This window comes from Sinocyclocheilus grahami, unplaced genomic scaffold, assembly GCF_001515645.1.
Source record: "Sinocyclocheilus grahami isolate Dianchi unplaced genomic scaffold, SAMN03320097.WGS_v1.1 scaffold444.1, whole genome shotgun sequence".
Classification (NCBI taxonomy): Eukaryota; Metazoa; Chordata; class Actinopteri; order Cypriniformes; family Cyprinidae; genus Sinocyclocheilus; species Sinocyclocheilus grahami.
The window spans coordinates 890091-916959 of NW_015505623.1; the positions used below are offsets into that span (position 1 = coordinate 890091).

At 35.9% G+C, this 26869-nt stretch overlaps 1 protein-coding gene across 1 annotated transcript in view; it reads right to left on the reverse strand.

Annotated features, from left to right (window-relative positions):
- The window catches only part of LOC107552277 (kinesin-like protein KIF1A), a 63681-nt gene that overhangs the window by 22141 nt on the left and 14671 nt on the right, over positions 1–26869 (reverse strand). Inside the window, exons 5-28 of the mRNA XM_016234139.1 lie at positions 26660–26728; positions 26022–26200; positions 24052–24163; positions 23756–23833; positions 23343–23408; positions 23204–23221; positions 22309–22387; positions 22147–22225; positions 21611–21753; positions 20409–20447; positions 14370–14572; positions 13370–13449; positions 13204–13279; positions 11034–11113; positions 10816–10922; positions 10649–10729; positions 10063–10243; positions 9903–9975; positions 9683–9773; positions 9416–9564; positions 9140–9318; positions 7787–7924; positions 4691–4996; positions 1172–1290 (exon numbers count right to left, since the gene is read on the reverse strand). Coding sequence (XP_016089625.1) covers positions 1172–1290; positions 4691–4996; positions 7787–7924; positions 9140–9318; positions 9416–9564; positions 9683–9773; positions 9903–9975; positions 10063–10243; positions 10649–10729; positions 10816–10922; positions 11034–11113; positions 13204–13279; positions 13370–13449; positions 14370–14572; positions 20409–20447; positions 21611–21753; positions 22147–22225; positions 22309–22387; positions 23204–23221; positions 23343–23408; positions 23756–23833; positions 24052–24163; positions 26022–26200; positions 26660–26728 — 2725 coding nt within the window. The remainder of the gene's footprint in view (positions 1–1171; positions 1291–4690; positions 4997–7786; positions 7925–9139; positions 9319–9415; positions 9565–9682; positions 9774–9902; positions 9976–10062; positions 10244–10648; positions 10730–10815; positions 10923–11033; positions 11114–13203; positions 13280–13369; positions 13450–14369; positions 14573–20408; positions 20448–21610; positions 21754–22146; positions 22226–22308; positions 22388–23203; positions 23222–23342; positions 23409–23755; positions 23834–24051; positions 24164–26021; positions 26201–26659; positions 26729–26869) is intronic.

Sequence of the window (26869 nt, forward strand, 5' to 3'; positions counted from 1 at the left end):
ACAATTATAAACGCAACACTTTTGTTTTTCATGAGCTGAACTCAAAGATCTAAGACTTTTTCTATGTACACAAAAGGCCTATTTCTCTCAAATATTGTTCACAAATCTGTCTAAATCTGTGTTAGTGAGCACTTCTCCTTTGCCGAGATAATCCATCCACCTCACATGTGTGGCATATCAAGATGCTGATTATACAGCATGATTATTGCACAGGTGTGCCTTAGGCTAGCCACAATAAAAGGCCACTCTAAAATGTGCAGTTTTATCACACAGCACAATGCCACAGATGTCGCAAGTTTTGAGGGAGCGTGCAATTGTCATGCTGACTGCAGGAATGTCCACCAGAGCTGTTGCCCGTGAATTGAATGTTCATTTCTATACCATAAGCCGTCTCCAAAGGCGTTTCAGAGAATTTGGCAGTACATCCAACCGGCCTCACAACCGCAGACCACGTGTAACCACATCAGCCCAGGACCTCCACATCCAGCATCTTCACCTCCAAGATCGTCTGAGACCAGCCACCCGCACAGCTGCTGCAACAATCGGTTTGCATAACCAAAGAATTTCTGCACAAACTGTCAGAAACCATCTCAGGGAAGCTCATCTGCACGCTCGTCGTCCATGGATGGCAGAGGATCCCCAAATCCAGGTGTGCAAAACTTGTTGCATCTTTCCCAAAAAGACTCATGGCTGTATTAGTTCAAAAGGGTGCTTCTACTAAATACTGAGCAAAGGGTCTGAATACTTAGGACCATGTGATATTTCAGTTTTTCTTTTTTAATAAATCTGCAAAAATGTCAACAATTCTGTGTTTTTCTGTCAATATGGGGTGCTGTGTGTACATTATTGAGGAAAAAAAATGAACTTAAATGATTTTAGCAAATGGCTGCAATATAACAAAGAGTGAAAAATTTAAGGGGGTCTGAATACTTTCCGTACCCACTGTATATATATATATATACATATATATAGACACACATTTAATTTATTGAATATTAAATTGTGCATGATAATTTCCACTGATTTTACATTTACATTACTACTGTCATCAATTAACTATTAATTTAAATTTAATTGATTTGATGTTTTGATACTACACATTGTAATGATAGATGGAAATATGTATCACTCACCAGTAGGTTCTGCAAGACACTTGCAGTCCTAATCTTACCTGATATTGCCTGTACAGCTACTCTGAGGAAACCTTTGACCTCTCCCTTCTCATTGACAATGGCAACCCGATGGACCAAGGGCACAGGATAGAGCAGATTACTCAAATACACAAATGCCCTAAAGGAGAGAGGGAAGAACAAAATGTGTGTCCAAGGGATTGACTGTACAGCAAACAGGACAAACACAACACTGAGCAACATACAGACACAAGCAGGCACTGCTGAGGCCCTGGACATGATTATTCCTCACAGATCAGGCTACATGATATAAAACAGGTAGGTGCGAGTATTTTTAACTGATTTTGGGTGAGTTTAAGAAGCATGGGATTGAAGTGAAGATAAACCCTAAAAACAATACAGAAAAGAAATCTGAGACCACATTTTAAAAATTGGGAATTACTTTTCATTGAAAACTATATAATAAACAAAGGTTAAGGATTTTGAAAAACATAATACACACTATGGCTAAAGTTTTTTTTGTTTGTTTGTTTTAAAGAAATTAATATTTGTATTCGGCAAGGATACATTAAATTCATCATATGTAAAATGTATGATATTGCAAAAAATTTCTATTTCAAATCAATTATTTTGATTATGAAAAAATTTTATCATGGTTTCCACAAAAATAGTAAGAAGCACAACTGTTTTCAACATTGATAATAATAATAATAATAATGCATATTTCTTAAACACATCAACATGTTAGAATGATTTCTGAAGGATCATGATACACAGAAGTCTGGAGTAATTGCTGCTGAAAATTCAGCTTTGCCATCACAGGAATAAATTACAATTTAAAATATATTCAAACAGAAAATATTTCAAATTCTAATAATATTTTACAATATAACTGTTTTACTGTATTTTACATCAAATAAATGCAGCATTGGTGAACATAAGTTCTTTCAAAAACAATAAAATATATTTTTAACAGTAATGTAAATAAAGAAATGCTTAAGATTTCATACTATTTCTACTGCAAGTAACACTGAACAAAAAGTACACTTTGAACAAAAGGTCCCGTTTTCTTGCTTCCACACAAGACGTTTTGGAACAAAACATGCTAAAAATAATGTTAATTTCTCAATTCAGCCTTTCACTCAAATTAATGTACTGATAACATTATTTGTAAATGTGTAAAGCAAAAAAAGTAAAGCATTTTGACTAGTGATCTCACATTTTTGAACTTCACTATATGTGTCAAATGTACAATATATTATATGGAGTGACTCGTGTTTTTGTGTGAATGATTGTGGGGAATTTGGATAATCCTGATATCCTTGATCAGAACCAGAAATAGGACTGTTTATATGTTTATTTAAAAACCAAAGATAGCCATTTAATAATTTTTTTTAAAAGATATATAGTTGATATTGATAATTAACAGTTTTAAATCTCAACCCTAACTCTGTTTGTTCTTAATCCATCTTCCGTCAAGGACTACATTGCCCATCCTCCATGTGTAGACAATGAATGATACGGTAGTGCTGAACAAAAAAGGGGTTTTGGTGAGGTATAAAAAAGCATGCTTGTGACAAAAAAGGTGAAAGAGAAGACATAAAATGTAACAGTACTGGACAATGTGAGCGTGAACAGACAATACCATTAGCAAATACCAAAAAATAGGTAAATAAGACCATACTGTCACAAATGAGCAGTGCATTGCACAAGCGCAACTTAAAAGAGTGAGCCAATTCATCAAAGGTTTCCATGTAAAATCTCACAAAAAAGGTTGAAATACGGCATATGATCTCACATGCCCAGAAGAGAGACAGCTGTGCTAGAAACCAGCTCTTTCATCTTGAGATATGTGAACACTCGAAGTAACCAAACGGCTGTAATACGGGAACCAATTAGTAAGTCATTAGATGAATAGCTATTTTCTCATTCATCAGACATTCGTGCCATGTAACCAAAATCTGGTCTTGTTTGTTTCTGCGGTACACAAAACAAACATCTAATATGAGTGTTTGGAGATAGCACTTCAAAGCTGACGGACCCCTTTGAAGAAGTGATGCGGTGCATGTAAAGCTGGGACACAGACCTTGGCGTGACACGAGAGCCATAGCTGCGCTGGGTGGTGCCGCTGACATCCAGCCAATTCTGATTTCAATGATCACAATCATTAGGTCAAAATGAAACCCAGAAGCTCAAGGTGTGTGTCTGCAGCGATCAGATGAAAGTCAAATGTATGATAATGGGAGAAGACGGGGTAAAGTCCAGACATGCTGACTAAAATCCAGGAATCCTTCCCATGGGAAAGACAAAATCACATAAGAGATATTTTTAATATCGTAGAGGTTTCTCCTAAAGCAATGAGATGAAAATCAAGTGGAGACTTACTCCTCAGATTTTTCTTCTGAACTAAAGACCTTTATAATCTCACATGTCTCCTCAAGAGATTTCAGCAACGTCACAAACAGATTTACCAGAAGGGTCATTGACAAATAAGAGCAGCCAAGGTAAATAAAAGTAAAGTCTTTTTTTTTAAATTGTTTAAAACACATGTGCTCTCAATGCTTAGAAATGTACTCAAGTTGCTTTCATATGATGACATCTGGTGTAACCATCAAATAAAAAGTGTGCACATCTTAAAAATTATTTTCAAAACAAGTTTTCCAATATATATATTTTTTGAGGTTGAAATATTTTTGGACATATATCATGAATTATTAATTCACAAATATCATGGATTTTTTTCGCATCATGTGTCAACCTGAACAAACCCATTACAACTTGAAATAACTTTAACTCATTATACAGTAAATACGTCAAATTACTTTATATTTTAATAGACTTAACACACAGTCATGAGGGTCTGCAGGGGTCCTCTCTATGATATCATTTCCTGTTTTATTTCTGCATATTGATCACACCACGTGACTTTAATTTGACAAACAATGTTTTTTAAAATATTTCAAAATATTATGTCAAACTACCTTGGATTTTATTATAGTTTTATAATTTATATTTATAATATTATATTTATTATATTTTTAGATTTTCTTTTCTGAGTACATTTTTATTCACGTCATTGACCAAACACCAAAATCAACAGTCAGAGAGAAAAAAAGCCCTCAATAAATTTAACATTTTCCCTTGTCCATTTATTTCATAGCTCTGTATTTATTGGTACTGGAGGTCAACAACAGTCTCAATTGTGTCTACTTTACACTTCTTTATCTTAAAGTTCACCCAGAAGAGATGAACAGACTCAGACTCAGAGAACAGAGTAATTTTAAATTCAATTTATTCTCATTGTGTGTGTGCCTCTGTGTGTGTGTGTATACACTATTATCCTTTATGCATATGTCTAGCATACACCTTTTTCAGGTATGTGTTTGTATAAATATAAGCGTTGTCATTAAATAACCAAAAATGTTTCAAGTTTAAGTGTTTATATATTTATCTCTGTGAGTGCTGTGCACACACAATGTGTTTAAAAAAGGAAGCGCAACCCAGTCTCAGTGTGAAAGAGCTAGTTTCCTTTCCCAGCACGCTCCTGAAACCTCACCAACCTTCCCACTACACTGAACAATGGCGAGCGATCGTAAAACGGGTCCTCAGTTTTGCCGGAGCTTCTGCAGAGCTCTTCCTCATCATCATCATCATCCTCATCCTCCCCCTCCTCCTCCTCAATATCCGAGCATGGGTCATCCGATAAGAAATCATCGTCCAAGTCATCCAGCTCTGTCCCCAATCTCTTGTTAGGCCATGACTGGACCAGCTCAGTGATTTCAGAGGTTGATGTGGGCTCAGAGGGGGTGGGGGAGGAGTTTGGGTTGCTCGCTTGCTCACTAAGGCATGTGGAGAAAAGGGGGTTTCTGGTGTAGCCAAAGACACGGGAGCCCAGTTAGTATGAGGGGCCATCTGTCTATTTAACTATTTCTACTCGCAAGTGGGTAAGTAAACACTTTTAATCGGGCAACAAAGTAGCTGGGTCATGGGGATACAAGACATACACAACCTAAAAAACACTCATCAGTAATGTGAATAGCGGCCTATGAGGATTCTTTAAGAATGTCCAATATTACACTACCTTTCAAATGTTTGGGGTCAGAAAGATTAAAAAAATGATATTTATATATATATATATATACATACATATATATATTTATATATATATATATATATATATATATATATATATATATATATATATATATATATATATATATATATATATATATATATTCAGCAAATTGATGATAAGAGACAGTAAAGACATTTATATTACGGTCACCGACGATCACCGACTGGAGTGCCCTGGTTGTCCACTAGAGGGCACTCAATCCCAGACTTCTGCCACTTCATTCCCATTAATTCTATGCCCGGACTCATCAGCACTCATTGTTTGCACCTGTGTCTCATTAGCATGGTTAGCTCAAGTCCGGTCATTCTTTGCCAGGTCTTGTATGTGACTTTACTGCAATTCTAAGCCTTGTATCGTGGTTATCCTGTATCTTGGTTCCTGGGGTGCTTCTCAATTCTTATTTGTGCATCCTCGTTTCCTTTCCTCGCATCTTAGCTCCACCCCTTCAGGATGTGAGGGAAGGATGCAAGGAAAAGACGCGAGGGTGGAGGAATTGAATCAAGTTAAATGATATATCCTCGCTCCCTTTAGCGTCACTTCAAAGCATCATCAGCTGCGCTAAAGGGATCTGCCCTTATGTTGTTAAAGTTTGTTATTTAAGACATTCATAATAAATATGAATAAAGCAAGATGCCTTGTTTGAAATATATGACATGTATGGTTTATTTAAACTGCAAAGACAACAGATGTGAAGGGGGAGGAGAATTCATACATGCATCAGGTTTTTCGATGAAAAACACTTCCGCAAAGGATACACCTCTGGAAGCCTCCTCAATCCTCGCCTCCTCGCAGTGCAATTAGAGAATTGAGATGTCCTTCAAGCTGGCTGAACTCTATCGGTTTCTGGGTCATAGGATGGAGGACGGAGGAGCGAGGAAACGAGGAGGGATATTGAGAAGCACCCCTGGTCTTGTTATTCTGCCTGTTTTCTAGATTACTCTGTTTGCCTCAGCCCCTTACTCTGTCATTGTTTTGGATTGCCTATTTGTTGTATGACCTTTGCCTTCTTTTGGATTACGTTTGTGGATTTCCCCTTCAATAAACTACTGCATTTGGATCCTCTACCTTCGTGTCCCCGTGCAGATTATGACAATTGCAAAGTATTTCTATTTTCAAAAAGAAAGCTGTTCTTTTGAATTTTGTATTTATCAAACAATCCTAAAAAAACATTGCATCATGGTTTCCACAAAATATATTAAGCAGCACAACTGTTTTTAACATTGAGACATTTTTTCAAAAACATAAAAACAAACATACCAACCCCAAATCTTTAAAAGATAGTGTACATTTTATACTGTAGGCATAGTTCGCTCAAAATTTCTAAATTGTCATAACTTACTAAAATAATAACCATGTCGTTTAAAACCTGTTTTCTTTTTGGAACACAAAAGGTTGAATTTTTGAAAAATACTTACAAAATACTAAAAATCTCAGCCAATATGTTAAATATAAGGAAAGTGAATAAGGATGGGGGCTGACAAGCTCCACAACGACAAAAAACAAAAACATTAAAATAAAGGCATTTTATTCACTTAAAGTCTTCTGACATCATACAATAGCTTTGTGTGAGGAACAGATCAAAATCTTGATCAAAAAAGTTATTCACTGAAAAGTTCACACACCCTAGCTCTACTTGGTGTATTCAAGAGAGAAGAAGTGATGACTGATTCTTGAAGCATATATTTTTAATGAATCTATTGATGCAGTTCACAAAAGCAGTCTGAATGATCATGCAAAATCACAAATTTAACTGATCCAGTTCTTGAGTTCACCTCCCTAAGCCACTGATCCAGTTGCAGCAGTTAACAGCTCACTTAAAATAAAAATGATCAGTGAATAACCATTCAAATCTGTTTGTCACACAAAGCTATCATACATCTCAGAGATATATCTCCAGTTCGCACTTCTCGTAATTGCATGGAAAAGAGCAAATTACTCTTTTCGAGTTCCACAGAAGAAAGTCAGTACTCAGTAATATGGTTTTGGAACAACATGAGGGTGAGAATTTTTTGTGTGTGTGTGAACTAATCTTTTAAGATATAGTAAAGGCAAGATTAAGAGCAAGTCATACAGCTCTGAAGTAGACAGGGTAAAGGGAAGCGTGTGACCTAATTTGAAAGTGCATGGAAAATCGATTTCATGCTCTTCTGAATAAAGCAGCATCAAAAATCTTGCACTCTTTAAAAGCGTGTGGGCAATAACTCTGGACTTATTCCTCAGAGGAATAAGCAATATTACATATATCCTGTAGAGATCAGCTTTAACAACAGCTTTTATTACATTTTCTCTTTCCAGCAGTTGTTCTGGCCTGCAAGATACTCTACTATTATGTTTTGCATAAGAGAAATTAATTCACTTTCAATGGGCCATTCGAACAAAAGCATAGTTTGAGGAGAAATCTGACAGGAATGTTGTTGATCATGTGGTCTTTATCTGACAGTAGTCAGAGAGTGCAGGGGCATTCTGTACTGCTCACCAGCTGGTCTGTCTAGCCATGCTCTGATGTAATCTTACAACTCACCTTCCAACCAGACGGAACCAGGGAAAGCGGTCGTAGAATGGATCGCCTCCAGTCAGCACACTGTCACAGTCCTCAAGAGCACTGCCAGGCACCTCAGCAGCACGATCATACATCTCTCTCATCAGATTCAGCCTCTGCCTGCAGGGGGCAGCATTACACATCACTTATAATGTAAATACTAGATACACTGTGAAACCCAAAGTGACTCAAAGTATAGCTGGATTTCTCTTCAACTACGAGCATTTTATATTTCAGAACTTCATTTTCATTACAAGTAATATGCTTTTTCTTTTTAATGTCCTGAAACAACATGCCTTCATTATTTTTGCTACCTTTCAAGCAACTTTTATGTATAAATGTTGTTTTACCCTTATCTTAGACTTTGAATCCTAAAACATGAGATACCATGATTAAAATATTAAAGTGCCCCTATTATGCCATTTCGAATATTGCCATTCATGCAGTGTGTAATGTAGCTGTATTTAAATGTAAATGATCTGCAAAGTTATAAAGCCAAAAGTGCACGATAAATAAAGTTATTGTCTCCCAAAAGAAAGAATCGACTCTGAACAGCCGAATCGATTCATCAGTAAACCGAATCCCACTTCTGTGACGGCTACATGTCACAGGGAAACATATTTGCATAATGCCCGCCTATGTTCTACGTTGGCCGGCTGCAAACAGCTTGACCCCACCCTCAAACACTTTAGTTTGTTCGTGTGGTAAACATCATGTCGAGAAGATGCTGTGAAAGTAAATTCATTCTTCCGAATGAAGAGGCTGCAAAGAATCAGTGGTTAAAATAATTTTTTTCCACTGTACCACAGCAGTACAACCCCAATCTTTTTTGTGCTCCTGTCATTTTACTGATGACTGCTTCTCTAATCTCGGGGACTTAAACGCAGAATTCATCAAACGCTTGCTCTTGAAAGATGGCTCAGTACACAGTTTATTTGGACCAGTTGGCTCCACTGAATCACAACCTGTAAGTATGATTAATAATTGATGATGTTTATATTTTCTATCAAGCATTCAAAATACAGAACTATGGCAATGGGCATATCGTTTCTGAAACACGCTGTATGCGGTAGACCAATCACAACAGACTGGGCCATCTGACCAATCAGAGCAAGAGTAGTCTCACGGAAAGGAGGGACTGAATCTTAGAACTGCTTCAAACTAATCGTTTGAGAATGGTTGGAAAATGAGGTGATATTAAATGCATATTTTGAGAAAATTAAAGCATTTTTTGACCTTGCATGCATGTAAACCTATTGTAAAAGACTCCCAAAACAATATTAAGAACCTTAAAAATGGCATAATAGGGGCACCTATCAAACATGCAAAAATTACCTGAGCTTCTCCAGGGTCCAGTAATGTGTGGCTCCATTTTTCTGATCTTGGACTTCTACAGCCACAATGGTGCAAGGGAATGGGCTTTTCTCGCGGTCTTTAGCTGTCTCAGGTGGTAACAGGTCAGGTGAAAGTGGAGAGTAAAGCGTGTCCGTCAATAACACAAACTGGAACTGAACCTGTGAGTGGCATTAGGCACAATCAATAATGATGTTGACATATTTTATAGGTTTAGCAGAGTGATGCAGTTCTTTCTGGTCTTTCTAAAGCGTTCACCTTCTTTTTTAGCTCCACGCTAATGGCATTGGCCTCCTTGAGGAAGATGGCATTGCCCCACAGCAGATCTCTGAGAGAAGTGAACTGATAACATCTCCATTTACGGAAAGCCCACAGCGCCAGTTCTGTCTCTCTCTCAGTCCATTGCACTATGAGTATAAGAGATTGAATACAAGAGGCACCGTTATTTAAACCGAGTCATTGTGATTAGTTCAAGCTGTTCAAAAAACAAAATTAACCATTATTTGCCATTCGCAGTCTAGTCACCTTCCTCCTGAGGTTCTTCATCTTCCTCTGCCACATCAGGGTAACAACGATTTACCTGTTTCTGCAGGGCTTCTAACCTGCTCTCATAGTCCTGTAAAAGACATACAGTATAGTGAAACATCAACAATAAAACAGTGTCATTTTATACTAAATTGTAAAGTTATGAGTTTAGGGGAAAAAAGTTTTATTTTAAGCTCTTTATGTTGTTTATGTCACTTACTAATCTCTGTTGCTCCAATAGATTGTTGGCCTCCTCTCTCTCTTTGCGATACTGATCCTCAAGTTCCTGCAGTCTATACAAACAAAGAGCTGATGAGTTTGACAACACAAATGTCACATCTTAAACTTATTTGAATGAATTTCCTTCATGTTTCTTTTACCTCTGATCCATTTCCTGTTTCATATCAATGCCCTGTTTCTCCAGGAGTTCTCTCTGAGCAAAGGCCCAGTCTACAGGCTCCATTGGCGTCTCAGCGCATGGGGTTCGTTCACGTTCCTGACGAGCCTGCTCTGGATGGTTGAAGCGGAACACATGGCTCTTGCCCAAAATGATTCGGTTCCCTAAAAAAGTTAGAGTCAATACAAATAAATAATAACAATAATAATTAAAAAAAACTTTACACAGACTGTTTAATTCTGCAAAGATATGCATAAAAGCATTTTGAAATGGCATACCAATTAAAAAAATTGATTTCAATGTTAGATTATGCAAATGTCACATTTAAAATATGAAATCACATATAAATTAATTTAAAAAAATGAAATCATAAGTAAACAAATTTAAAAAATGGAACCATGAATGATTTTAAAAAGTGAAATAATAAATAAATGAATTAAAAAATGAAATCATAAACATTAAATTTAAATAAAAAAAATTAATGAATTAAATAAAAGCTATATAATTGGAACCAATCCATAATGTTTTAAAAAAGTAACGTAGCAGGTGAGGGAAAAGTGTAAACAGACCTGATTTGAGAACTGTAGGCTCTGTTACTCTCTTCCCATTGACATATGTTTCTGCTCCCTCACACGGCTCAAGAATGACAGCTGTAAAAAACAGGAGGAACAGCCATAAGGATTGTGGCATATATGTGTACGAGTATGTGTGTCTGTGGAGTGCGCCATTAACTAACCTTCTCCCATAGGTCCAGTGGTGCTGGTGAAAGTGCAGTGTTCCTCTTTGATGAAGTGACCACTCAAAACAATGTCCTGTCTTCTGCTGGCATCTTCTCTCCCCACCCTGAGCACAGCAACATATCAAGACACCTTAGTACCAATTCTACTGAACAGAACAGATATGTGGGGTTTATATGCACAATGGAGAAAAAGAGAAGCTTGGATTGGCACTAACCTGGTAATTCCATCTTTGATGTAATACAGAAGACACTCAGACATTAAAGGATCTTCATTTAGATTCACCAGGTGGGGCGTCTGTAATCAAGGCACGAATCAACATTACAGGTTTTATATTTACTGAATGATATACCAGTGCTTGCGAGGCAGCAATTGAATAGTTTCAGGTAAGTTTAGGTTCTTGGCTTTGGTTCTGTGTTAATGCTAAACGCCACAGTAAGGTTGCACTGCTGTTGTCATTACAATGAGAAGGCGTCTTGTTTTCTGTCAGCTTTATACTAGAATCAATACCTTCACTCCACAGTCTAAATGTTACTATAAATGGACATAGTTGGAATGAAACAGAAACTCTGATCGTTTTTTTCCTCCCTATTGTGATGTATATCTGAGTAAATGGCTTCTTGAACAAGAGAAAAAGCTTTGCCTTTGTCCATTGGGAAGTGACTGGATTGTTTACTAATTGCTAAAATCTCATGTGACTGATCACAATTGGTAAGCATGACAATTCACAATTTAGTATACATTAAAATTACATTACATTTTCAAATGCCGAATATGCTGAAGTTGGAGATTTTCATTTTTTTTTACTTCTTAAAGTATGAATAATAGGGGCAAAAAAATGAAACAAAAGATGCAATTATCGACAGAAAAAGTTTCAATGAAGTCTATGCATTAAACAGTTCAGGCTCAATTATGTGCAGATGTTTAATACTTGGAATCAACAATTTAAATCAAATTCTAGCCAAAATGTTTGCAAAACATCTGTGTAGAGCTGCCTTGCGAGCACTTTCAAAATGTATTTAGACAACCTTTTAAAAGAGGAAAATAAGATAGAAGTCAAACAATTTTACTGACAGCCATCTTTACACCAAGTTTTAATTTCAATATCCATCAAAATGCATGCGATAAAATTTAGATATCACAAAATTGCATAAGATTCCAGACAGAAAGCCTTTAAAAGCATCATGGGGCCATGATGCTTTAGATCTGAAGTCTTCAAAGTGCTTCAAAGTTTATTATAAAGACTAGAAGGAATTGCAGCATATCAACATTCATATAATGAGCAACAGATCCCTCAATAAAGATCACAGACGCATTTAAAAGAGCTCTGATAGGAAAAAAACACAGAGGTACATTAGAACAGTCAAAGAGGAGCGATCAGGATGCAATCACACAGTATCCATGGCAACCAACCTCATTGGGAGAGAACAGCCCAACAGTGTCTATAAAAACGGGCTGAGGTTTTCTCTGCAAGGACTTCCAGAAGAGGAACGTAAAGACAAATCACAGGCTTATTTGGTTATTTGAGCAAGCATATTAGCCTTAATATGTGGTCTACCTGCACACGGTTTCTCCCTACAGCCTTTATAATTTTTTACCTTCTTTGGTGAAAAGACTCCAACAGTTCCTCCATCCTCACGCATGGCCACACCCATCTCAGCCAGCAGTGCTTCTCTGTAAAAACCAATTTAGGTGTTTTCCACACTTATACATAACGGAAAACTGCTTATCAATCACATAAGGATTCATACAACAAACCTGTCCATTCGGATGGCTTCTGTACGGCGAAGCTTCTCTTCCCAGGTTTCATTGAGCTCAGCAATAATTTTCTCCGTTTCCTAATTGGCATTGCAAACAACATCAAGTTAAAATACGCCACAAAGTCTATGGTAAGTTTTATGCATTTATTAATGTGAAACATATCTTTAGACAGCAAATGTCAATATAGTTTTTGGGGTTAATTATTCATTTCAATGGTAGGTGCTTGGTTGGTCTTTGCTAATAGGTGCTTATTTCTGCAACCTTTCTCTTTTGAACCAATTTCCAGATTGTGATCACATTCATATAATGAGCAACAGATCCCTCAATAAAGATCACAGACGCATTTAAAAGAGCTCTGATAGGAAAAAAACACAGAGGTACATTAGAACAGTCAAAGAGGAGCGATCAGGATGCAATCACACAGTATCCATGGCAACCAACCTCATTGGGAGAGAACAGCCCAACAGTGTCTATAAAAACGGGCTGAGGTTTTCTCTGCAAGGACTTCCAGAAGAGGAACGTAAAGACAAATCACAGGCTTATTTGGTTATTTGAGCAAGCATATTAGCCTTAATATGTGGTCTACCTGCACACGGTTTCTCCCTACAGCCTTTATAATTTTTTACCTTCTTTGGTGAAAAGACTCCAACAGTTCCTCCATCCTCACGCATGGCCACACCCATCTCAGCCAGCAGTGCTTCTCTGTAAAAACCAATTTAGGTGTTTTCCACATGTTAACTTATACATAACGGAAAACTGCTTATCAATCACATAAGGCTTCATACAACAAACCTGTCCATTCGGATGGCTTCTGTACGGCGAAGCTTCTCTTCCCAGGTTTCATTGAGCTCAGCAATAATTTTCTCCGTTTCCTAATTGGCATTGCAAACAATATCAAGTTAAAATACGCCACAAAGTCTATGGTAAGTTTTATGCATTTATTAATGTGAAACTTATATCTTTAGACAGCAAATGTCAATATAGTTTTTGGGGTTAATTATTCATTTCAATGGTAGGTGCTTGGTTGGTCTTTGCTAATAGGTGCTTATTTCTGCAACCTTTCTCTTTTGAACCAATTTCCAGATTGTGATCATACGGCTATTTTTTTATTTTTTTTTGCAGACTGAACATGTTCAATTGGGGTTTGTTGGGTCATGGAATATTTGAGAAGTGATATTCAGTGTTGCGTCTGCGTCAGTTGGTACACACCAGTAAATTAGCCTTCAAAGGTACAGTTATAAGCAGTGTTATTTTAGTATTATTTTTATGCTATCGTAGTATTTACTCATATTTTAAATGACCTTTTATTTTTATTTTGTTCATTTGATTTTCAATTAAAATTTTTGTAAATTTGTTGTTTTGTCATTTTTATTCGTTTTTTATGTCTATATAGCTTTATTTTATTTAAGTTTTAGTACTTTTAGTACATTTTTGTACTTCAACTTAAATATATTAAGTTGAATAATACATTTGAATAATATTTAGTTGAATAATAAATATGTTAGTTGCCAAGCCAACATTTCTAATTTTCATTTAAGTTAAAATGTTTAATTGAATATTTATATTTTATTTAAGCTTTATTTCAATTAACGAAAATGATTTTTAATAGTTTTAGTTAATAATAACACTGCTTGTAAGTACAGTACAGTAACTAAGGGGATAATTTTTTTTTCTTTTTTAAATAACGATATGACCCCTTTAATCTGAAGTTGTATAAGGCAAATGTTTGTCAGATGTCTATTTGAAGGATTTCAGTCAGTTTTGTCAGGGTTTCATGTTTTATGCCAGTCACCTTGAGTCTCTCAATGGCTTCCTCGCTCCCTGGGCTGAACAGGATGCGATCATGGAGGCTGCTGATGGAACCAGCTCGGCTGGACAGGGCGGAGAGAGATGGGGAGGGGCTCATCCCCGTCATAGCATTGGTCACTGTGGAGAGATCACCTCTTTGATTGACAGCTTGGCCACTATTGTTATTGTTCTTGTAATCGGATATGTCTGTCGGGGAAGGGGGAGAGAGGTGCAGGGGATGGGAAGAGGGGCAGGGGGTGACAGACACAGAGTTCAGAGAGAAGCAGACAGAAAAGGACGAGCAGTAGGAAGGAGAGGTAGAGAAAAGAAGACAGAGAAAGACATGCAGCTTGAAATGAATTTGAATTCAGAGACCCCGAAATTTCACATGTGAGGAGAAACGCCCAAGATACAAAGAAAGAGCAGACAGTCAAAGCCCAGTAAAGGGAACAAGAGGAAATAAAATAGGAGCTCTAGCGCAGGCACCCGGCAGCACAGAGACACGCCAGCCATCTCAAGCGCAAAGTAACACTGCGGGCTTCAGCTACAGCGTTACACACCAACCATCCAATGACAGCAACCTGAGAGCCACATATGAAATATTTAACAGGCATGCATGCATTGATCTGGGCTGTTATTTGACACCAGTTTCTTATATTTGTGAGTGTGTGTTGAGCAAACTGCTGTTAGTCCATTCAAGCAAGTAAATGGCAATCATTTCTTGTTCTTAAAAGAGTACTTCAGCTAAAATGGAAAATTCTGTCATGATTTACTCTCCCTCATCAAACATAATTATCTTTCTTCCTCACAATACAATAGACATAGTCAGCATCATATTCAATTTTTGACAGGAATGAAAACGAGGCTGTGAGGGGCAGAAGTACAATGTGTTTACTGAACAATGGATTGCACTGCTGTTTAAAAACATACAGATTGTTCAGCTGACAAAATGTCTTCACCCCCCCCATAAAATGTCTGTCCCTCAAAGCTTCGTTTTCAACAGACTATGTTGTATACAACATATAAAGAAAAAATGTTTCAGCTGTTAATACTATGAAAGCCAATGGCGCCCAAAATGTTCATGACCCAAAAATGACATAACGGTACTGTAGAATGAATCCAGTATATGATTCAGCTTGTATATTATAAGCCTTGTGAAGTGACACAATCACTTGATATGATATTAAGCCTTCATTTATTCAAATTAAAGCACTAGCTATGTTTCCATCCAAAGATGCAAATTTAACTTATGCGCAAACCTGGAATATCACATAAAACATTTGCGAATAAAGCACCGTTTCCATCCAACGAGTCAAAGAGAACAAAATCGTCACTTCCTGATAAACTGGCACTAAATGTCTCTAAGAAAACTAGGAGAAGCCACTGAATATAATAATTTTCATATGTAATAAATTACTTGCGCTTCAGAGAGAGCAGACGTAACACAATAAATGCGGTCATTGCTTTTAGAGGTGGATGTCTGCTGTTTGGGAACGCAGTCATGTAAGACAGTAAATATACAGAAATACTTTGATGACAGATTTTCCTCAGGCATTTCAGAACGACCAAAACAACATATAGATGCTGTGAACGAGATCGGTCCGCTGGTTAGTCAATTTATCGCAAAGTCACATGACTTTTCCAATGCGCGTAGTGAAATTTATTCGGTAAATGTGTTTCCATCGTAGTTTATGTGCATTTTTTCTTATCGGATAAAAAGTTTGTCCTACTCAGTTGTGCGCATACGTTTTTATGTGCATTTTTAGAATTTATGCGCATCTTGGCGTTTCCATACAGCGTTTTTTTTTTATGCGATAATCCAAAATGCGCATAAAAATAGGAGGATGGATACATAGCTACTGATTAACGTTGGCATACAAAGACTACATCAAATATGACAGCATGAACTTCAAACGTCAAGTAACGTCAAACTATATAAGTTCTCACGTCATGAGACCATTTGAGGTTTGTGTTGCCGTATAATTTTTATTTTTTTTTTATATGACGGGTGTATAAAGGCTTAAATTTCAGTTTGATCATTCAAGTGATCATGTCGCTTCGGAAAACTTTATATCAGTCAAATGAAGCTACCTTTATGCCAATTTGGGACCTTAAAACCCAACTGACTTTCATTATTTGGACAAAAACAGCTAAAACATTTTCAGAATATCTTCTTTTGTGTTGTGCAGAAGAAAGAAAGCCATATGAGTATGGAATGACATGAAGGTGAGTAAATGATGACAGAATTTTCATTTTTGGGTGAACTATCTCTAATATCACCAAAGGAGGTTTTTTTTTTATGTCCATAGGTTTGAGATTATCCTAAAATGATACCTAAAATACAGCTACAATATTGGTAAAATATACCTAAGAAGAAGTTATAGAGAAAATATGCATTACACAGACTTTTGTCTATATAAATGCTGTCTATAAGGAGAATGCCATGCTATTTTAGCGTATACTTTTTATGTCCCTCAGTATCCTTAACGGTATCTATTCCCATCCCATCTCTCATAATTAACATACATTTTATATAAGCAAATGTTGACTGTAGTACATTAGCAATGAGCTCATATTTCTGCTAAAAGCCAGTGACTCTCATTACTGTCATCACTAACCAGAGTGATCGTCATTGCTGACCACAGTAAAACCTCCATTACCAGCTCCATTATGCTCTCGTAATATCCATTTGACAATGAAACAACTTACAGCCTACATCTGAGTTACAAAGCAACATTCACGACTCTTGTGAGCTGCACACAGGAAATATCCTCCCACGTTTCTCATATTAAGAGACACTGTCAGCATTTCATATAATATCCACCTATCCAACCACAATATCATATATCTCTAGCTGAACTGTTATGCTAATACCATAAGAAATGTAATACGGGATATAACGGCTGAATAAACGTATATTCTACAGAGAGTTTGGCTTTGTAATTTCTCTGTAACCTTTGGCACAATAACATCCCTCATCTCTGACAGTGCTGCTATGGCAACAAAGCGCTTACTCGGTGCTACTACTCCTAAGAGAGTTACAAGGCAAGTATCTTGGGTAAAATGTGAGAAGACGTGTCCCCTGGTGACAAATGACTAAACACAAAACTAAGATGGAGACTGGGGATTCACATGCTATTTTATGCATATAGCAGCTGATATGAGAGGATTACATTAACTACACTAAAGAAAGGCACTTCTGGTAATGGTCTCTGCTTAAAGCAGTGCTCTGAGCCAGTGCATGCAAGCCTTGAGATTAACTAAGCTTTTTCTCCCCTCTCTACATCATTAATCTGTGTTTGAATAATGGCTGCATCAGGCACACAGCAAATGTGATCAAAGATGCACTAAACATATTTTTTACAACTGGCCAGTGATATATCTTCAAGTGCAAATAATCAACCTTGTTTTAGCACTAACTCACTAACTTCACACAACATTACTCAGACAATTTAAAAAAGTAACAGACAAAAGTAAAATAAAATATTAGATGCAAAATTTAAATTTAAATGAAAATTAGAAATGTTGCCTTGGCAACTAACTGAAATAAATATGTTTAAGTACTAAACGTACTAAGACTGAAATAAAAAATAATTAAAGCTATAAAGAATGATTGGTTCAAAAAACTAAAAATAAAATAAAAATGAGAAAATCGCATTAAAAAATCACTGAAACTTCAGCTAAAATGAAAAATATAACAATAAAAGCTAATTCAAAACATGAATAAATAATATAACAGTATATAAATAACACTAAAATAACATTGGTGCAAAAAATAATCTTTTTTTTTTTTATTCGCTGTAAGTAGCATCTACCTTCTCTTATACATGTAAATAGTTGCTGCCAATCTAAAAATTATTCTCTTGGTTTGGAAAACTGGGCATGATTGTATTCCATCATCACCTACTACCAAAACCCTGAGAAAAGAAATGTTATATCAAGTCCATTTCACATTTATTTTTTATTAAATAACTGATAAAAAGCACTGAATGTGGTAACATCTAAATTAACTGTAAGTCCAAATCATTTCACCTGACTAAATCAATTTATAACAAATTACGTACCCCAACAGAAGTTATTTTGAAATGCAGAAACTGTTCCTTGATGTAACAACTGCAGGTTTTTCAGTGACATGTTTAATAAGAAGTAAAGAGGCAAGAGCCATAACACAAATTCTCCCTACCTACCCTCATCATCATTAGCTTTAAAGGTGAGTTTTGTTAGGATATTAAGAAGCTTTAGGGTTTGATGTTTAGCTGTTAATAAAGCTGCAGCTAGCAACAGGCAGCCATTGCATAAAGCTTCAGAGAACACGAGCTGTCACTCAAACACACATCTGATATAAGCCCCTCCCACTGCAAAACACAAGCAGATATAAGCCTTCTCCCATGTCTTGGAGAATTGTAGTGCATATTAAACTGTAAGTATTAAACTGGGTACCATAAGTACCCAGACACAAGTCACACTTAAAAAATAATGAATTTCCTTGCATTAGAATACAAAATTTAGCACTACACATTGTAAAGAAAAGTAGCACACTGCACATGCAGATGCCACTTTGTTTGATACTTAGTTATCTAATAAAATGACATTTATACATTTGTAAGTGTGGATAAAATGTGCAGACAATTTTGGAAGGCCACTGATTTCAGCATTAAACCACAATTCTTAAGCATTACTACACCTGTTCATTCTCAATTAAGATGCACTAAGAGATTTTTGCCAAACGATGAGGATATTTGAAAGTACCAAAACAAACACACCCATACCCCAACAGGACCTCGCCCCTATTTTAATAACTCCGCCCCACACGTACGTACACAACTCTGGCAGCGACGATGGCGGAGTCTGCTATGCCTGTCGGACGCAGCATATCCAAGTAAAATTCCAACACAGAAAAGTTGTGTAAAAAAGCTAAATCAATGTAACTCACCTATTAAGAAGAAACAAAGCAACCTCAGCGTCTGATTTCAGGCCTTCCTGCTCCTTAAGTTCTCTCCACTGCTGGAAGCTGCTCCGATATTTATGCGGGTCCTACCTCTTGCCTGATTGTAACCCCTCCATTTTAATGTTTTGTTCCTCTGAAATTTTCCTTTTTTTTGCCATCTCTCGCTATCTTTAGTCGATCAGCTAATATCCATCCTGTGCACTCACTGAGCGCTCTCTTCTCCCTATTATTACTAGACACGCCCCTTGCTGCTGATTGGCTGCGAGTTTGTTTTGGGACTCGGTCCGACACTGTGGTCAAAAGCGTTTTTCAAAAATCGCTTAGTGCACCTTTAAATGAAACATATAGAAAATGCTGACAGTGTGAGGGCAACTGAAGAACATTACTAATATGACAGATAAGTGGATGAGTGAAATCAGTTAGTTCATAGGTGACACATAATATTTATCCTGCTCTGCATTGCAAGCCAAAAGAGAAAGATAACAAAGAAGAGGCGGTGAAAAAGAGAGAGGGAACAAACAGCCCTGCAGCACCAGACTAGATAAAGCAGCTTTCAGCTCAGAAACCACACTAGCAACCAGGGTTAGAAAAAAGCAACAACCAAATAATCAAAATATATCACCAAAATACCACCCCCAAAAATGGCATTTTGGTAACAATCATTTAGATTTTTAGAAGACTGTATTATGTTTGTCCATTACAAATGTAACTTTCCTAATATCTACATTATTTATAATAATACAAATATTAGATACAAAATAAATACCAAATACAGTAATGTTGTTATATAATTTTGTATATTATTTATATAATGTCAAATATATAATGGTATAATTGTTACTGGCAATTACAAAAGCTGGTTAATATATTTTACAATTTTACAACAAAATAGTTTGATAGCCTTAACAGACAAACATTTAAGGCTTTCATGGAATATGACATGAACATGGCTCTGATATGTTTTTTTGTATGATTGAGAGAGTATGAATTTTCTCTCAAACCCTTGAATTGACCCTGAGGCTGCAGAGATCTGCTTTATCCATAAAAACTGCAAAAGCATAGAAGAGAGAGTGAGAAAGCGCCCAAGAAACACACATTTCAAACCAGCAAAATCTTCAACTGGCCCCCGAAACGCTGAGAATGAGAAAGAAGAAACAAGAGTAAGAGGAATAAAAAATTTTTTATAAAAGATATCCAATTGAACAGAAAACAAGAGAAAGAGAGAGAGAAGAACGTGAGACGAATTGTTTGACATAAAAAGACTAAAAGCTAAGAGGAAATTCTGAATCTGAATTAGACGTTTGAAAGTCATTTGACACTGAATTGTACCAAACCCAGAGGGCTGGACTCCAGATCGTCTGTTCTAAGGCATTTCCCTGCTGGGATCACCATCGAGAGACGATAGGATGAGAAAATAAACAAGTGATTAGAAGAAATAGAGTTAGGAATGCACAGGGAAGAGTAGAGGACCCAGTGAATCAATGTGAGTTTTTTAAAGAGTGTACATGTGTGTGTGTGTGTGTGTGTGTGTGTGTGTGTGTGTGTGTATTTTTAACTATTAATACTTAATTTTAACCATCCATTATTATATATGCAACTCTCTTCCATCTCTTATAGAGACATAAGTGCTCCGATCCAAAACCTTGCAAGCGGTTTGCTGCCTACTACCTACATAGGCAGCTGCCTAATAAGGCAGCATTGACTGTTATGAAATATCAAGAGTGATCAATTTTGAATACTTTATGTTGACAGCAACTTCACGTGGTGCACAAGTAGTGCTCAACACTAATGTTAAAGTTTGATGTTAGCATGTTGATAAGCTAACAGTTCGATACTCTAATAAATATAACAATATATAGCAAGCACAAATATTAACAATTAAAAAAATAAAAATAACCATTGTAACACTGAATTCTTTCCATTGATGCTTTCAGTACCGAGTGAACTATAGCTAGCAAATATTTAATCAACATTTCTATTTTTCATCCACCATTTTGGATTCATTTTTTTCAGTGTTTCACCTCTACATGCAAACACGTTTCCTTAAAATATGGCCAAAATGAGCTTAGGAGACAGCCTACTTAAGTTGCCTACTTTTTTTGTACAGCTGTTGCCATCTGTGATGCCTTAAAAAAGCTCTGTCTCTGTTGGCAGCTTACTAGGATTTGGAACGGAACAATAAAACATATGCAGTAATGCATGTCTCAGTACCATAAAAACAAAAGTGGTCGCAAGCTGTCTGATGAAATATTTATGATGAAATGAAGGCAGAGCAGATAAAAAGCAAACGGTCTTACTCTCGATGATGTCACCCAGGCCCTGGGCATAGAGGAGGTCCTTCAGACGGGACACCTCATCTTTCAGCTCACGCACCAGACGGTTATTAGGATCTTCATTGATCACAGCATTACAACGGATCTGCTTAGCCCTGTCTGCATACCTGAATCACATGCAAAGTGGAAGGATGGTAAAGAAGAATAAACAAATGGTAATATACTGTATGTAAACATGTGTTTTAAAAATGCTGCTTTCTTATGGCTGTTGCATTAGATATATTCACATAGTATAATGAAAAAAAAAAAGATTTTTAGAGAGACTCTACTGCACACACACACACACACATACACTGACAGGTGCCCAATTACTTTGCTCAGCAGTATTACTGCACACCAGCATCTTTGAAGGGCATTTGGGAGGCAGGTGTGTTGAGAGAGAACAGGAACATTCTCATTATGTAACATACTGCGGTACCCGCCAGCTCATTAACTAGCTCATTACCAACCTCAGACAGAGAAAAATATGATAAAACTGGTGTTTTATTGAGGCAGAATACCTGAGAGTGCTGAGGGTTTCATCATAGTTGATGTCAGCAGGACTGAGAGCCGCCACCATTGCGGTGCGAGAGTTGCCACCTGCAAAGGTCAAAGGTCAAGTGTTTCAAGAGTGACAATACATTAAAATCCTGTTTCATGTGACAGAAAACTCTGATACATACCCAGGTTCTCTCTCAGTAGCCAGGTCAGTACAGAATCCCTGTAAGGAACAAAACTTTCTACTTTCTTCTTCTTTTTATTCTGTGTGGGAAAAAAATAAAATTATTAAATGAAAACATTTTGTTTATATTATATTATATGTGACCCTGGACCACAAAACCCATCATAAGGGTCAATTTCTCGAAATTTAGATTTATATATCATCTAAAAGCTGAATAAATAAGCTTTCCAATGTTATGTTATGTTATGTTATGTTATGTTATGTTATGTTATATTTTTGTTCAAACATTTGGGGTCAGTAAGCTTGTTTTTAAAAATAACTCTTATGCTCAACAAGGCTGCATTTATTTGATCTAAAATACAGTAAAAACAGTATTATAGTAAAATATTATTACAATTGTAAATACAATAAACATTTCTTATTATCAAACTTGCAAACAATTGTGCTGTTTAACATTTATTTATTTTATTTACTTAATTTCTTACCTACTTACATATTTATTTATTTATTGTGGAAAATGTCATACATTTTTTCCCAGGATGAATCTTTGATGAATAGAGATTAATATCAAAATTAATAATCAAAATTAATCAAGTTAAAATTAATTAATTACAATTTAATTAAGTTCAAAACAAACAGCAGCTTTTATTTGACAAAAATCTTTTTGTAACACTATAAATGTCTTTCCTGTCATGTTTGGTTATTGTAATGTGTCCTGAATAAAAGTATAAATTAAAAAAAATACTGACCCCAAATATTTGAACTATATTATATTATATTATATTATATTATATTTAGATAGATAGATAGATAGATAGATAGATAGATAGATAGATAGATAGATAGATAGATAGATAGATAGATAGATAGATAGATAGATAGATGAAGTGTTATACCTTGTTTGAGCCAGAATCCTGCAAAAATAAGTGATAAAATAAATTACAGGCAATTAAACTGACACACATAGAACTTTTTATGCAGAAAATAATAAATCATCCAACATCCTCAAGGCTCACGGCAAAACAAAACACTTACCACCTCAGCCAGAGCCGAAATGACTTTTCCCAGGGTTGTGAGTGATTTATTGATGTTTGCCCCTTCCTGGGAAGAAAAGATTAGGTAGAAAATAGAATTACAATTCCAAACTCAAAAAAAATATTCATGATAGAATGAAGCTGAGTACTGTCAAAATGCCAGCATGCTCTCTGAGCACTGATAGCTGGAAGTATGTGGAGACAATTAGAGGACAAACGGAGAAAGAGAGAGAGACATTTGTTGATGTTAGAAAAGATAGAAAACACAGAGGAGATATACTGATGTAGATACTGAGGGAGTTAAATAGAGGACATAAAAGGACAACAGACAATGGGGGATAAGAAGTGAACTTGGAAAGCTAAAGAAGTGAACTTGGAAAGCTAATATATATATATATATATATATATAGTCACCTTGAGCCGTGTGCCTTTGGCTCCAGTGGAATCAGCTCTCTCACTGCCGGCTAAATCCACCAGACTGATTTTGCTGACCTGCCAGAGAAGTTCAGGAGAGGTCAATAATGAACATGCTGAGAAATGGACGAGCCTATATCACCTTTCACATCAACAAACCTATAAAAAAAATCACAATGTCAAACGTCATCCAATAAAGCCCTGTATAAGGGTGGGAGACAAGTGGCCTAACCTCTTGCTCTAAACTGAGCTGTTTGTGACTGACAGGGTCCGTAATATGCAACAGCAGCATGTACCTTTTCTGAAGTGTTGTCTGTCTCCGAGTCATGACGCTTCTGGGTGAAGATGATGTTGAAGACAGCGTGTGAACGGCTGCTGGTCTCATTCATGTTAGTGGCAGCTACTGTCCTGGATTACAGAATTTCACCATTCAGAAATGTAATTCATATTGAGTTCTCAGACTCCAATCTATGTGAGGAAGTGCTGTGTATTTAGAGTTTTCTCAAGTCTCTTTAAATCATATCACAGCATTTGCACTAACTTCTACTTCTGTGAGTCATCTGATCCCTGATCCTGAACTGAAGTTTAACGATCAACAAAATGTTTTCCTGATGTATTTAGATCCAATCTCCAATGTACAGTACTGTTCAAATATTTGGGGGCAGTACAATTTTTGTTAAAAATACAGTCATTCAATAAGGATTAATTAAATTGATCAAAAGTGACAGTAAAGACTTTTCCTGTTACCGAAACGTTATTTCAAATCAATTCTTTTTTTAACTTTCTATATTCATCAGAAAATCCTGAAATCAAAATTTCCACAAAAATATTAAGTAGAAAAACTGTTTCAACCATTGATAATAAGAAATGTTCTTTTGTTACTTAACGCTGGAGTGATGGCTATTGAAAATTCTGTTTTGCCATCACAGGAATAGCCTAAATTACATTTTAAAACACATAGAAAGAAGAATGAAGAATGGAAAACATTTATTTTAAAATTGTAAGACTATTTTTACTGTATTTTTGATCACGATGTCTTAGAGAGCATATAAGACTTCTTTCAAAAACATATAAAAAAATCTTACCAACCCCAAACTTTTGTATGGTAGTTCATATTCATCAAATGCAGCTAAAATTCAATTCCAATAGGCCTCAGACTACACAGTACACTACACTGAAGAAATTTTAGACCTCCTCATTATTTATTCCATTAATTAGCTGCTGTCTGTTTTGCCAAACATCAACTTACATAACAGGCTAAATGTATAGTGTAGGAGGGAAGTGTAGTGTATTGGCAGGGGTGCAGCTCAACACCATAGAGTTCAGAGAACCGTTGACTGATGCTAACACAATGCCTCCTGGAATTAAATGGTCCATTTGTTTCCATGATGATAAGCCCGAATAATAAGTAAATATTTGTTTTTTTTTCTCTCAATGTGGCCATGAAGACCTTGAAAAAACAAATGTGACCAGGACTGTACTGAGGAGTGAGGCCACTGGTCTGTGCAGAAAAAGGCCATTATTGGTTATTTCTAGAAGCCAGAATAGAATAGAACAAGGAACAGTACAGAACACTTTCACATTGTGCCCGAATTACTGTAATTACAAAATAGCAGGTCCTCAGACTCAGAAATGATTTGTTTCTATGGCAACCCTCAAAATCTCCAAAAATCCATGTACGGCTTTTAGAAGACAGCATATAATTTAATGACTAAATTAAATCACCTCTATATGCTCTTGCTAAATGCTTAAGTATAAAGAGAATGCACCAGGCTATAGAATGTAAACTGGTTATAATAAAATGGCTTCTCGAACAGAATTAAAAAATGAGTTTAGGTCAGGTGACTATCTTTAGTTGTTTTTGTGGCAGAATCCATTTAGGCGTCATCATGACAGTCAAATCAGAGAATTTGGAACTTTCATTCAATTCTAAAAGTTTCCCCATTTATAATTATGTGTTCAACAAATACAGTACCATTAAAAAAAATTTGGTGGAAATTATGATACATTTTTTACAGGATTTTTTGATAATTAAAAAGTTCAAAAGAACAGTATTTATAAAAAAATATATATATATTATTTAATCAGTTTAAGGTGTCCTGGCTTAATAAAATATGAATGTCTTTTAAACAAAAATCTTACTGACCAAAACTTTTGAACAGTAATGTAAAATAGTTTTTAACTTTTGGAAAATTGTAATTACAGTCATACAGACATGATTTGAAAACGCCATAACAATAGAATAAAATAGAATAGAATAGAATACCTAGCCTTATTCCCTGAGTCCATCAGGTCTTGAATATCGTTATATGATGTGACAGCGAGTTTGGACAGATCCTCTACATACGGGCCCAGTAATGGGTGCTCTCGCACACGCAGATTTCCTTTGTTTTTTGGGTTCAGAAGATCTCGTACTCTTTCACAGTAAATCTCCATATAACTAACCTGAAAGGACGAAAATAATAGACTGTTAAAAGCAAAAAACACTCTACTTGAGCATTAAAACAAAAAAAATCATATACAAAATGTACAATGAAAACAATGTTGCTAAAGTGAAATTTTTTTTTACTATAGGTATTTTATCATAATAACTGTGATAACAGGGCCCAGATTCATCCAAAATTCCGTACATAAAGTTGCTTTACCTGAAAGGACGAAAATAATAGACTGTTAAAAGCAAAAAACACTCTACTTGAGCATTAAAACAAAAAAAAATCATATACAAAATGTACAATGAAAACAATGTTGCTAAAGTGAAATTTTTTTTTTACTATAGGTATTTTATCATAATAACTGTGATAACAGGGCCCAGATTCATCCAAAATTCCGTACATAAAGTTGCTTTGGAATTAAGCTGCTACACAAAGATTTGAAATAGAAAAAAAGGGCTTGGCCAAATCTTACCTCCACAGAATAGGACATGTTGTTATCAGTATTGTTGTCATTAATCTTGGTGAAAAGATCTTCACACAGCTGATGGTTAGGATGGAGGGGAGAAGAGGAAAGAGACAGACATAATAGAGAGTTTAATAAGTGAATGGTCATTTTCTTACTGTGTACTACTCAGCTTGGTGTTTGACATGTCATTTAATTCTGTTTGAATTGATCTTGTTC